At 46.9% G+C, this 14,366-nt stretch overlaps 1 protein-coding gene across 1 annotated transcript in view; it reads left to right on the top strand.

Moving 5' to 3' along the window:
- The first annotated feature begins 2,347 nt into the window (after positions 1–2,347).
- The window catches only part of nompB (intraflagellar transport protein 88-like protein nompB), a 149,402-nt gene continuing 137,383 nt past the window's right edge, over positions 2,348–14,366 (top strand). Inside the window, exons 1-3 of the mRNA XM_075695041.1 lie at positions 2,348–2,544; positions 2,628–2,690; positions 13,035–13,079. Of these exons, the coding sequence (XP_075551156.1) occupies positions 2,449–2,544; positions 2,628–2,690; positions 13,035–13,079 (204 nt within the window). The 5' untranslated portion in view covers positions 2,348–2,448. The remainder of the gene's footprint in view (positions 2,545–2,627; positions 2,691–13,034; positions 13,080–14,366) is intronic.

The following is a 14,366-nucleotide window of genomic DNA, read 5'->3' as shown; positions in this document are numbered from 1 at the left end:
CACAGACAAAAAAAAAAAACTGTGTGCTCTTACTATCTATTAATTCATAAGCCCCGTTGAACATCAGCCTAGCGGACGTGTTCAAATAGGTCTCCTTTTGCAGCTACGCAGTACTGTCTATTTTATCACACCTTTAGTGGCTTTCCTGATGACCGATGCCGGAATTCTATGGCAGACATCCATTATCCTTACCTTGAACTAATCTGACATTCGTCTAATCTGACGTCCGGCACAATCTTTCACATAACCCCAAAGAAAGAAACTTAACGGAGAGAGGTCAGGTGACCTAGCCGGCCTATTTACAGGCTCGTGCCTTCCAATCTATTTGAAAAGTAGCACCCAACCAGTTTCGTGCTCGGCTGCTGCTGCATGCAGGTGGCCCATCTTGCTGATACAGCAGAAGTGGAAGATGTGACAGCGGGACTTTGCTGAGAAACTCATCAACCACTCCTTCAAGGATATTGTTCACATAACGCTGTCCAGTCAGTGCGTGATTGAAGATGGTACTGATTATTGCACTGGCGTAAATTCCAAACCACACATTGAGCAACCACTGGTACTGGCGCCGATTGCGCTGTACTTAATGTAGATTGGAGTCCCTCCAATAGTCTGCGTGAATGACAATGAATGTATATATGATGGCACCTACACTGTTCTTTTGCGCAAACTCATCATGCCACAGGTTCTTAGTGTCAAGATGTAAAACTTACCAGACCCAGCTTGTCAGTTAACAATATACACTATAGAATTAACGTCTAAGGTTATCACTAAGAGGAGTGCTAAAACCCCTTAATGCTTACATTAGGACCAGAATTCACAAGTGGCTGTAATATCAACTTGTAAGTGCTCAGAGGGTTCCTGAAGCACTGTTGAGCACATGAACATAACTTCCAGCCGGGATATACACGTGCGATGGGAGACAATGTCACACTCTTAAAAGTCACTCGTTACAAAGCAATACACAAGACCCTTTCTCACAAAACCTTATAACACTAGTAAAATTTGTTGGCCACGTTTCGATTTATCCTACTTTGAAGCAAGCACATAAAGAGAACATCCCAGTCTTCATCCACGATTAAATCACCAGTATTAAATGGACCCACCATAAGGGTTATTTGGCAACAGCATGTGTATGTCCATGCTTGTATCGTTTATTGATTGTCCCGCTCTAGTAGAATGGACGACCACGCAGCCTGATCATGCACTTTGTAATGAAGCTTCTTTCTAGAAAATCACAAATACCGACCGCATACACAACCTTTGTCACATCTGCACAGAGCACTCGAGCGTTACGCTGCGGAGAAAGGTTACCAGAGAATGGCTGTTGACAGCGCAGCGATATTGCTATGTAAAGGCTCATATTACTATGTAAACGAACGCTGTTTCCCGCGCGTGCAATGACGCCGCAAAGCACTCATTTAGCGACTTCATTCACTACCGCCCTTAGTCGGCGGACGGCAGACCTGAACCATGTGTCAGGAATGTGCGTTTACATTGCGAGATAAATGATGAATACTCTTTATTTTCTCTAAACAAGTGCGCGCACATGACGCACTTGGGTCATCTGCCATTTACACATTCTGCCGTGTAGCAGCACCGTAACCAGGTAATGTTACGTTTAAGTGATTGTGAAAAAGGCTCTTACCAGTACAATGTAGCACTGGCTGATCGGTGCGGCGGTCCGCGGGATGCGTCACAAGGAAAATAAGCTGGTAAGGAACCTGGAAATGAAGTATCAGGCAGCCGAAAGCGTAGGTTTGCATAGTAGAGGCACATCGAATGGAAAAGTGAAGTACTTACGATAGCTTACGCTAGCACAAGCCCCAAAAAATAAACGATCCACATCTTTGTCCAGTTGTTTGAGCGTAGCTCACCTTTGAGCTTGCCATTCTGGCGCCAAAAACCAAAGACGGATGTGACATCACGGACGCGAAAAACAAAGAATAAATGCGACATCCCGGACGTGACGTTTGGGTGAACCTAACGCCTGCGTTCCGTCGACCGGGTGAACGCAGACACTTTCATTGCAGACTGCAATCAAAAGCCAAAGCCACGCTTATCGGGATTGACTCGGATTGACGCAGCCTGAAAGAAGAAATAACAAAAAGCTTTACGTAGAATGGCTGCGATGACGCCAACTGCTTTCGCGCACATCTTGATATAAGATATTTACAACTTTGACATTTTATTACTAAGTTCAAAATAACTCCACTATTTACATCTATGATACTCACGCACAACAGAGATTCTATTTTGGGAGGAAAAGAGTAGCTTTAGCAACTACACGCGGCCATCCGTCGCTTAGCAACGAGGCTAGGCAGCGTCGCTAGGCAACGATAAGCAACAACACATGTAGCAGACGTTCCTCACGATTGTCTCGTGCATTTCTGAGCTTTCTGCGGTCTCGATTATCATTTCTGCAGTTGGCACGTATCAACCGACGCAGTGATGGCTGTTACTATGGAAAGAGTGCATTTGGTACCGTCAGACGACGATGACCTATATTCAGGCTACAACGAATTCGATCCTTCTTTAGACATTTACGTAAGTTCGACGCAGTCATGCTCACAGCATCTGTTTTGCTATATGAACTATATGCATATTTTTTCTCTTCCATTCTTCTTCAGGGCCTTACGCAAGACGAAGGGTTCCAGAATGCTGCTAGAACCAGCTACGGTCGAAGACCTCCGGTAAGGTGCCACGCTGTTCTCGCGGTGTCACACGCGGCGCCCTTTTGATCGCGATCAAGCCCGATCCAGAAGAACTTCAGTTTGGCCTAGTTGGTGTTTACTGCATATCGTATTGACCGCAAATAAAGACGGGTACAGCGTAAGCGAACACATAAACGACACTGCAAGCCCTATTCGGATCGAATTTCTCAGTCGTGATTGGCTCCTTGCACAAAGTGCGCGAGAGAGCCAATGGCAGTCGAGAATTTCGATCCGGATCGGTGTCGATCGCAATCAGAAGTATTCGTGTGACACCGGATTATAACATATCATAAGCCAACAAGCACTGACACCAGGGACAACACAGGGGAAATTACTTATTGTGCTTAATAAATGAAATAAAGAAACGATGAATTAATGGAAATGAAAGTGGATGAAAAAACAACTTGCCGCAGGTGGGGAACGGTTCCACAACCTTCGCATTTCGCGTGCGATGCTCTGATTTCACGGCGGCCGCATTTCGATGGAGGCGAAATACAAAAACACCCGTGTACTTAGATTTCGGTGCGCGCGAAAGAATCCCAGGCGGTCAAAATTTCCGGAGTCCTCCACTACGGCGTGTCTCATAACCAGATGGTGGTTTTGGCACGTAAAACCCCATAATTTTTTTTATATTGCCACTCGAGGGAGCTCAGACCAGCCCATTACGGGTTTTTCATGCGCGGATCTACACTTTGCAGCGGTAGTTCATGTGAATAATAAAAGCATATACGCAAAAGCACAGCACAGAAGAATCCAGTTAGGATTCCATACCCACCATAGTGCAACATGCTTGTCACAATCAAACGCTGGCTATATATGACTTCTACAACATTTATCTTGATTTTAACCCACTAGAACTTGTTTGCCGACGACGAGTAGTTCATAGTATAATATCGAATTGTACTATTTCTTCACAGAAACGCTCAGCAGTAGCACGAGGACTTAAAGGGACACTAAAGGTTACCAGAAACTCAAGTTAAAGTGGTAGAGCAATGTTCTAGAACGTCTAAGGCGTCAATATAATCGCGAACAGAGCTTTAGTAACCGAGAAATTGAGGTAAATGCATGACACGATTTGAGACCCCCCAGCGACATTCCGGTACTAGCCCGATGACGAAAGGTCTCCTCATAATTTGTGTTACTAATACTCAACTACTCGTATTAAAAATATCATTTCATTCGATTATAAGCCGGAAAAAATGCTACTTGTCTACGTCTATTCGATTCTAGGAAAAAATAACATTTTGACGTTACCCTTCAGTAATATGGGTGTTCGAAAGGTTTCGTTTTCGCTCGACTCTGCGCCGCGCACGCTTTGGACTTTCAGTAGTTTCGTTATCGCGTCGTGCTGTGAGGGTTCTGCTCGCGAAACTTTCATTTGGAACAAGCAGCGAGAATGCCACGTCCATGTGATGTCGTGGGAAGCCCTCGTTGCTTTCCCGCTCCAGAGAGCCGGTGTCGAGGCCGCCGTCGTAGTACGCAACGACGCCGGCAGTGCGAGCCCTCAGAAGCAGGTCGCGCTCGTCGGTGCTCAAATCGCTGAAGTTGAGCCCACCATCGCGAGCCAATCTGTCGGTGTCAGGGTCCATTGCGACGAGCGTCGAAGTTAGCGTCATAGAATGAAGTACCAGCTTATGGGCGTCTTGCGCTGGAGTGTGAGGTATAGTAGCGGCGCCTGGTGGCGGTGCGGGAAACGACATCTGGGTCGTGCCAGCTTGGGTCGTATTGAGCCCTGGCTGTGGCGAAGCAAGTTTCTAGGCCGAGTTTTGCGTCGATTCGCACATTTTTATGCCCTGTTGCGAGTGCGAAAAGGCTCGTCGCTTCTCATAGACCACGCCGACCACGCTGCGAGCTCGCTGCAGCCTATAGTTTAACGAAAACGGACTCTCCGTGTGCCGTGGGACGTAACGTGGGACGTAATTCGTTTCTCCTTCCGCTAGCCACCATACTCCCGCTTTCGCTCTGCTATCGGCTCTGTCTTGGCTCTGTTTCTGGCCGCGCGTTCGCGTTTTGCGCAGAAAAGCCGTAGCGCCGTCTGCGGACGCCGTTCTACTCACCGATGGCGCAACGTCACTATGAGACCGTGATGTCAGTTCTCCTCGATCGGAGGGCGGGCGATTTGAACTGCGCTAGAGGTACGCGGACGCTTCAGAACGCATTTTCTCTTAAAATAAGTCTCTCCTTGGCACGAAACAAGCGTTTCGAGGTTTCTGGGATGGTATTTCAACAGTCCACGTTGACTTAATAGTAACCTTTAGTGTCCCTTTAACTAACACTGCAGTTTAGATTCTGTCAGCACCACTTGCGTTTTTAATTGCTTCTCAAAAGGCCGTTCTGCACCGGTAAACTTAAGTGGGGGTAATTTGAAGCAAAGCTGATTGAGGCTTACAGCTCTTTGCAGGACACTGAAAGGAATGTACCAATATTTATTCCCTTTCCATGCTACACGTTCAGCTCACTTGAGCGATTTACTGGTGCTTCTTGCTTGAGAAACAGACATGATGAACCTCTTTGGAGAACTGGCACAGGTGGTTCGGGCCAAATCTTTGAGTGAAATATGCCTTTTGTACCGTTTTGCTGCAGCCGCCAAGAAGCCGAAGCCTCATTCATTAGTAGTGTGGCACATACTGCAAATATCATTCTTCCCCAGTGGAGGCCAAAAGTAAAGTGGATTCGCCTGAGGCTTGTGGTGTCTTCTTTATGAGGCGGGTATGCGAGGTTTTCTTGTACGTACTGACGAAGCGAATAGTTTTCAGTTTGTGTAATTAAACAATTAACGCAGGATGGAGACATGGTGAGGCAGAATATGTTTGAATTTTTCCATTTCAAGGGGAGCCTAAGCTGCGCTGTAGTGCCTCGAGTATATAGGCATTGTAATTGGCGCTATAAAGAGCTACTTCATGGTTTCAATTGGAAGTTGTAGTGAACCGCTCGGTTTCGCGAACAATGCGCGCCTCGCCATAACGACAGTCGGTTGTTTCCGTTGGGGGAGGGGTGTGCCATGTCGTCGATTAAAGCAAGCGAGGGCCACTATGACACATTTCATCGCTTGCAGTTGATTGGTTCTCGATCTAAACTGCGAAATTTTCTTTCACGTGATTTCTGTTATGGTATTCGTTAAGTATATATATATATATACAATAAATGATACGCCGTCGTGTTAACAGCCAATGCGTTTCTGGGTGCCTGTTTCAGAGAACAGTGAAATTAGTGCCAAACATTTTCACAAAAAATGTGCGCCTAACTCTTCCTTTTAGGCCTTAATACAGTTGCCACATTTGACTAAAACTCACCAGAGTGATACGAATCAAAATGAAAGCTTCCTTCTAACACGATTTTATAATGTTGACACCAAATAGCAAGGTTTCCTTCCATGTAAAATTGGATGTCTCTCACAGCTAAGTATTAAGAGAATGTTAAGTGTTTAGTGGAGCATCATACATAACTTCTCGTGTTGAGCTTGCAGGCATTCTTTTAAAGCAACATTTATGGACAGACCCTCAAGGTGCAGCGGTGGCGTAGAGGTAGAGCATCCACCTCGCGTGAAACAGGACCGTGGCTCGAATCCCGGTGCCGCGCAATTTTCCACCGGATTAAAAAAAAATCCGCCTGTTGATAAAATTGCATAAACAGGCCTGGAGTGCGGCCTGATCCCGGTGACCAGAACCGGTAACGCGCTCCCTCACCAGAGCAGGATTGGCCACCCTAGTGCAGTACTTGGCCACAACCTCCTATATGAACACAACAATCAAACCCCGGCCCTCGGTCCTCAGCTGCTGTGAAGCAACTGACCACGGCGGCGGTCAGACCTGTGGCGCAGAATCCCTGAATCCGGACAGGCCGCCATTGGAATCTGAACCTGGCAACGTTTAACGTTAGAACGTTATCTAGTGAGGCGAGTCTAGCAGTGTTATTGGAGGAATTAGAGGGTAGTAAAAGGGATATAATAGGGCTCAGTGAAGTTAGGAGGACAAATGAAGCATATGCGGTGCTAAAAAGCGGGCACGTCCTGTGCTACCGGGGCTTAGCGGAGGGGCGAGAACTAGGAGTCGGATTCCTGATTAATAAGAATACTGCTGGTAACATACCACATTATAGCATTAACGAGAGGGTGGCAGGTCTTGTTGTGAAACTTAATAAGAGGTACAAATTGAAGGTGGTACAAGTCTATGCCCCTACATGCAGTCATGATGACCAGGAAGTCGAAAGCTTCTATGAAGACATAGAATCGGCGATGGGTAAGGTCAAAACAAAATACACTGTACTGATGCGTGACTTCAATGCCAAGGTAGGCAAAAGCACGCTGGAGACAAGGCAGTGGTGGAATATGGCATAGGCACTAGGAATAGCAGGGGAGAGTTATTAGTAGACCTTGCAGAACAGAATAACATGCGGATAATGAATACCTTCTTCCGAAAGTTGACGTGGAGGAGCGCGAGTGACGAGACTAAAAATGAAATACACATTATACTTTCTGCTAACCATGGCATCATACAAGATGTGGACGTGCTCGGCAAGGTGCGTTGCAGTGACCATAGGATGGTAAGAACTCGAATTAGCCTAGACTTGAGGAGGGAACGGAAGAAACTGGTACATAAGAAGCCGATCAATGAGTTAGCGGTAAGAAGGAAACTAGAGGAATTCCGGATCAAGCTACAGAATAGGTATTCGGCTTTAACTCAGAGAACCTTAGTGTTGAAACAATGAACGACAGCCTTATGAGCATCATTAAGGAGTGTGCAATAGAAGTCGGTGGTAACTGGTAACTTCGTTAGACAGGATACCAATAAGCTATCACAGCAGACGAAAAATCTAATCAAGAAACGCCAATGTATGAAAGCCTCTAACCCTGCAGCTAGAATAGAACTGGCAGAACTTTCAAAGTTAATCATCAAGCGTAAGACAGCTGACATAAGGAAATATAATATGGATAGAATTGAACATGCTCTCAGGAACTGAGGAAGCCTAGAAGCCATGAAGAAGAAACTACGAATTGGCAAGAATCAGATTTATGCGTTAAGAGACAAAGCCGGCATTATCATTACTAATATGGATGAGCGAGTTACAGTGGCTGAGGAGTTGTATAGAGATTTATACAGTACCAGTGGCACCCACGACGATAACGGAAGAGAGAATAGTCTAGAGGAATTTGACATCCCAAAAGTAACGCCGGAAGAAGTAAAGAAAGCTTTGGGAGATATGCAAAGGGGGAAGGCAGCTGAGGACGATCTGGTAACAGCAGATTTGTTGAAGGATGGTGGGCAGATTGTTCTAGAAAAACTGGCCACCCTGTATACGCAATGTCTCGTGACCTCGAGCGTACCGGAATCTTGGAAGAACGCTAACATAACCCTAATCCATAAGAAAGGGGACGCCAAAGACATGAAAAATTATAGACCGACCAGCTTACTGTCCGTTGCCTACAAAGTATTTACGAAGGTAATCGCAAATAGAATCAGGAACACCATAGACGTCTGTCTACCAAATGACCAGGCAGGATTCCGTAAACGCTACTCAACAATAGACCATATTCACACTATCAATCAGGTGATAGAGAAATGTGCGGAATATAACCAACCCTTATATATAGCTTTCATTGATTACGAGAAAGCGTTTGACTCAGTCGAAAGCTCAGCAGTCATGGAGGCATTGCGGAATCAGGGTGTAGACGAGCCGTATGTAAAAATACTGAAAGATTTATATAGCGGCTCCACAGCCATCGTAGTCCTCCATAAAGAAAGCGACAAAATCCCAATAAAGAAAGGCGTCAGGCAGGGAGATGCGATCTCTCCAATGCTATTCACAGCGTGTTTACAGTAGGTATTCAGAGACCTGGATTGGGAAGAATTGGGGATAAGAGTTAATGTAGAATTTCTTAGTAATTTGAGGTTCGCTGATGATATTGCCTTGTTTAGTAACTCAGGGGACCAATTGCAAGGCAGGCTCACTGACCTGGAGAGGCAAAGCAGAAAGGTGGGTCTAAAAATTAATCTGTAGAAAAATAAAGTAATGTTTAACAGTCTCGGAAGAGAACAGCAGTTTACGATAGGTAGCGAGGCACTGGAATTGGTAAGGGAATATATCTACTTAGGGCAGGTAGTGACCACGGACCGGGATCATGAGACTGAAATAATCGAAGAATAAGAATGGGCTGGGGTGCATTTGGCAGGCATTCTCAGATCATGAACAGCAGGTTGCCTTTATCCCTCAAGAGAAAAGTGCATAACAGCTGTGTCTTACCTGTACTCACGTACGGGGCAGAAATCTGGAGGCTTACGAAACGGTTTCTACTTAAATTGAGGACGACGCAACGAGCTATGTGAAGAATGATAGGTGTAACGTTAAGGGATAAGAAAAGAGCAGACTGGGTGAGGGAACAAACGCGAGTTAATGACATCTTAGTTGAAATCAAGAATAAGAAATGGGGGGGGGGGTCATACGCAGGACATGCAATGAGGAAGGAAGATAACCGATGGTCATTAAGGGTTACGGACTGGATTCCCAGGGACGGGAAGCATAGCAGGGGTCGACAGAAAGTTAGGGGGACGGATGACATTAAGAAGTTTGCAGGGACGACATGGCCACAATTTTTGCATGACCGGGATAGTTGACGAAGTATGGGAGAAGCCTTTGCCCTGCAGTGGGCTTAACCAGGCTGATGATGATGATGATGATGATGATGATGATGATGATGATGATATGGACAGGCACGGCGGATATATGCATCGCAGGAACTGTAGACCATTTCAGCGCTACATAGCTTGCGATATCCCAGTCGCAAATTTTCTCTATTCACGCGGTTTTGAAGAAGAAACTGCGGTTCAGGCATGGGAGCAGAAATAATCCGAAATATTCCTCCGTAAGTACGGCTCGAGGCGCCCGTACCCCAAGTATGCACGAAGGGAACGAGCGCGCATGGTAGCCAAGCGAGCGGAGCGCCGTGACGTCACTCGCGAGAGGGCGCCACTCCATTTTCTCGCCGCTAATAGAGGCCGGGCCTGCTCTCCTTGAGCAGTATTGGCTATGAGCTCCACCACTGGAAAAGCTGGCGCCACAATCTAGTAACGTTGGGCGCCACCGTCGGCGTGACGTGCTAGGAGGGATCACGTGGACATAGCGGCCGCGTCGGCTGCTTCGGGAGCGCCGAAGCCAGCGGAAAACGAGAGTTTAAGTTCCCTCGTACGCTGCGGTCCTCACTTAGAGGCGAGATTTTCCTGCTTCGAGTATCTCTTATACAACGATTGAAAGCACTACAATAGGTAGTGGCTGCCTTTGAAGGCGTGCAACATGGTAAACTACTGCTCGGTGCCGCAGTGCCAGAACGTACGCAATGGAGCCCGGTGTAAGCCTTATTCACAAGTAGCCGCAGGACAAGAAGCTGCGTGAAGCTTGGCTCGCGAAACATAACACCGGCCTACAGTCATCGGCTACAACTCGGGTATGCAGCAAGCACAGACGCGAGCAATATTTCTACTACGGCGCCCGGTCTGCGATGTTCTGAAAACGCGCACTGAGACGCTTGCCCGAGCCCGCTGCCCGACTAATGTCATCACGGTGTGAGCTATGAATTTGTCGATGCTATAGATAATGGCAAGTTCAGTCAAGTGGAAAGGCAGCGGTAAGAAGCACATTTAAAAAAAGCATGGCATATGGTCATGTTTGTGTTATGAATTAATGCACTGGATTACAAAAAAGGAGCAGCGGGAAATTGCACGTTGAGAGCACCGATAAACATACAGTGCGACGCAACTCGAGAAATAATATTGAAAGGTCAAAGAATTTAGAAGAAAAAAAGATTGAATCGTCGCGACGGCACATCACAGTCCCCGTAGGCGTCGAAGTTATTTTTTAACAGCTCTGATAGCGCCCACGCAACAATGGTTGCTTGTATACTGTCAAATGCTCATATTCTGCGGCCTAAAGTTCATGGCAAGGTGCGAAAGCGCGCGCGCGGAGAAAGCGAAACAGTGCGCGGACATGCATGCAGTTGCGTAGTCGGTCGCTGCGAATCTGCGCGATAGCTGCATTGCGGCTTCGTTCTATTATGCTCCATTTAGTTATGCAAATACTATAAGAACATATTTCACATAGTTTGCTCTCAGCGTTTACCTACCTTTCACGCAAGAAGCCGGTTCGGGAGACCCCATCGCGGCTACCGCGCTCAGTGGCGTTCACGTATTCGGTAAAGAGATAGCGTCTGTAAACGATTGTGGGCTTTCAGTTTGCCCAAGATTATTATTTAGACAGTAAAAAACTTCTCTCGTTTCGAAAGTACTTACAGAAATGTCCGGGAGAGCTCGCGCGTGGTGTTTTCAGTGAGCGCTGACAGCAAAACCTATGAGGAGCACGCCGCGTGATCCCTCATACTACGCCAGCGAGGCGCTTCCGATAGATGGCGACTCCGTAACTGCTCGCCGCCAATACCTTCGCTCTTGGCAGGCTTTCGTATGCGGCGCTCCGTGACTTATCAGGATCATTCTTGAGTGGTCCCCTTTGAGTGAAATAAACGCACAGCGCCTTTGCAACTGTGGTTGAATGCGATTGCCTGATGTCACGCCGTGAGGATTATTGGTTTTGCGTATCGCCCACCTTAGGTTAGCTAAGATTTAGGTTAGGTTAGATTAAGTTAGCGTGAAAGGTCTTAGGGTGGCGCGGCGTGTTCTCACAGCGGTTACACCGTGCGGGTTATTCTTTGCGTCTCGGCCACGTTGGTTTAGGTTAACGTTAGGTTTTGTTAAAGTTAGGTTAGGTTAGTCATGATTACTGGCTTTGCGTGTCGCCCAGGTTACGTTAGGTTAGGTTTACGTTAGGTTAGGCTAGGCTAGCGTAAAAGGCGTGGCGCGGCGTATTCTCACAGCGGTTACGCCGTGCGGATTGCTTTCTTTGCGTCTCTGCCACGTTAGGTTAGATTAGTGTTACGTTAGGTTAGGTTAGCGTAAAAGGCGTTAGGATGGCGAGGCGTATTCTCATAGCGGTTGCAGGGGCGTCGTCCGTCACCGGCGGCATTTCAGCCACTCGCGTTCAACCTCGGTTGCTAAGGCGCTCTGCCTTGTAGATTTTCAATATATGCGGCCCGGCCTCTACTACGGGCCCTACTGCTCCCACAGAAACATTTGTGATGTTATTTGGAGGTACATCGCAGTAAGGCGCGATGAAGGTATGATCCGGCGCGACTGACTTAGCACGAGCACTGCAAGTGCGAGACAGTCTGTGCGACACAGCGTCCGCCAAATGGGGCGTCAGTGCCAACTGCTTCACTGTTTCAACGCGCCGGCAGCCAGCGTTCGAGCGTAAGCAAACTCGACCTCACTCCACAATGCCGGCACGCCTAGGGACAAACGCATACAACACGCTCAAAGAAACTTCCCTTCCGTAGTGCCTACGCAGTCAAATATTCAAGGAGCAAAAGCCCCCACATTTGCTTTCTCGGACCCGCTCTTACTCTCGCATGCGTACAGACGTCCGGCGCCTCCGGAAATAGCCCTCCCCGCTGTAGCTACTAGCAATTGTAAAATTGTCGTTCTTTCTTGAAAGCTATCTGTTGCGGGGAGACAAACCACCGCGGCTTAGTTCGCATTGATGCGAGAAGCAGCACGAAGGTCAATTCGCTCGCTGCTGCTGCCGCACTTCGTCACTGCAGCTCTTTTGATAACGAGTTTCCGCGGTCATCGAGTGAGATGTGTTCATGTTTGCTTGTGCGCGCATGACAACATGCTTGTTAATCTAGCTAGTATGCCTATGTTTACAAGGTTGTACGGCCGATAAAACTACTATCCTTACTTCGTCCACTAATTTGCTATCATAATCGATGCGTCACCTTTTGGGCAGCTTGCGACTGCGTCAGAAGCTGCCGTCGCCGCGGCAGCTTGCGAAGCAGTAATCTTTACCGAGAAACGTTTGCGAGGAGCACTACGTGATTCACATTGTTATCAGGAGCGCCGTATCATCAATGATATAGTTTGTTTGCTTGGGGTTTGCTTGTTCTTTATTGCAACGAATACTGTGCTGTATGTTGTTTGCGTGATACCAAAGAACGTCTGAATTTTTCTTCAGTCGCTGAAGGTATCTTTTATCTCATGAAGATGGACCGCGAAGAATCACGACCAACTAGAGACTAACAGCTTCGCTGTAAAAAAAACCTGTTTTTAGCATAAACAAAACGTCATTTTTTTATGATGGAATCAAGAATCAAGATAAGTCATTGTTTAAAATTTAAAAAGAAAGCTTGTTGGCCTGACTTTTTTTCCACATTTATGGCTTGAGATGCTTGTACTGGACACAAACTATCGCGCACAAATGATTCGTTTCATTTTCTTCTTTCAGACCAGTTCCGGTTTTCACGCTGGGATGCCGAGCACTAGTACTGGCGTAAGTACAAATTGCATCTAATTACAACTGCCACAATTTCGGTGTTTAGGCAGCCCTTGGCCTACCAGCTTTCTCCATTTTTAAAGGAGCACTTAACCGATTATAATAGATGTTTTAGCAATTAACACTTCTGAAATAGCAAGCTGTCAATGTTCCTGTGAACAACGCCTTGATAAGCTAGTAAATACGAAAAAGCTAAGAACCTGCGGCGAATCCACAGAGAAATTCCCGCACCAGCTTTCTGTGACGTCATCTACACGAATGCATTTAGATCAAGGAAAATATTTCGGACGCTTCACATGAGAGCGTGCTGACATGTCCCTTTAAAGGGAGCCCTGAACCACCTTTACTTGAAGCCTGAAAAAAACCCAAGAATATATTGCCGAAATAATATTTAAAATATGTAATATTTCAAAATAATAAAAATAAAACAATAATAAATATAATAAGGAAATAAAATAATAAAAATAAATAAAAATAATAATCAACATATTAAGAATGAATAATAAGAAATGGCGGGACATTCATCCTATACAGGTGGTTGACAATAGTAATGCGTAATAATTTCTTTTCGCGACAGTTGTGTAGTTAGTGAATAGGAGGAGGAGGAGGAGGAATAAACTTTTATTCTAGAACCAGCACTTTATGATGGCCGGGCCTAAGCCTCCCACGAAGGGACGTCGAGGGCTTGCCTCGCCGCCGCATCGCGGGCGTGCTGGGTCGCCCAGGTTTGGTCGTCGAGGGCGGAGCTCCGCAGAGCCTCATGCAACCTCGACGAGAGAGTCGTGGTGTTAGTCTGGGTGTACTGTGCTGGGCACTCCCATAGCATATGCGGAAGCGTAGCCGGGTGAATTCCACAGCACCGGCAGTTGGGGGTAGTGTAGACGTCCGGAAATATAAGGTGGAGGCGGGCGGGTGAAGGGTACGTGTTTGTTTGTAGTAGACGCAGGGTGGTAGCCTGCGCCCGGCTGAACTTTGGGTGAGGCGGGGGGAAGATTCGGCGACTGAGGTGAAATGCCTTAACGAGATCGTTATAAGTTGTCAGACTTTCCCTGGTGTCCAACTCATCTCCAGTGACTCCGGCGCGGTTGACTAGACCTCGCGCAATGGAGTGGGTGACCTCGTTGAGATTGGGGAGGTGTGGGTGGACAGGGCCCGCATGGGCCGGGATCCATGTTAGGGAGATTATGCTGTCTTTAGAGTGTGGTGCCTGGCAGAGGATGCGAAGAGCTTGGGGAGAAATACGGCCTTTGCTGAAGTTAGTAACGGCTGAGCGAGAGTCACACA

The sequence above is a fragment of the Dermacentor variabilis genome, chromosome 6 (genome assembly GCF_050947875.1).
Source record: "Dermacentor variabilis isolate Ectoservices chromosome 6, ASM5094787v1, whole genome shotgun sequence".
In the NCBI taxonomy this organism is placed as follows: domain Eukaryota; kingdom Metazoa; phylum Arthropoda; class Arachnida; order Ixodida; family Ixodidae; genus Dermacentor; species Dermacentor variabilis.
Note: the sequence above shows the minus strand (reverse complement) of the source record. Positions and strands in the feature narration are given on the sequence as shown.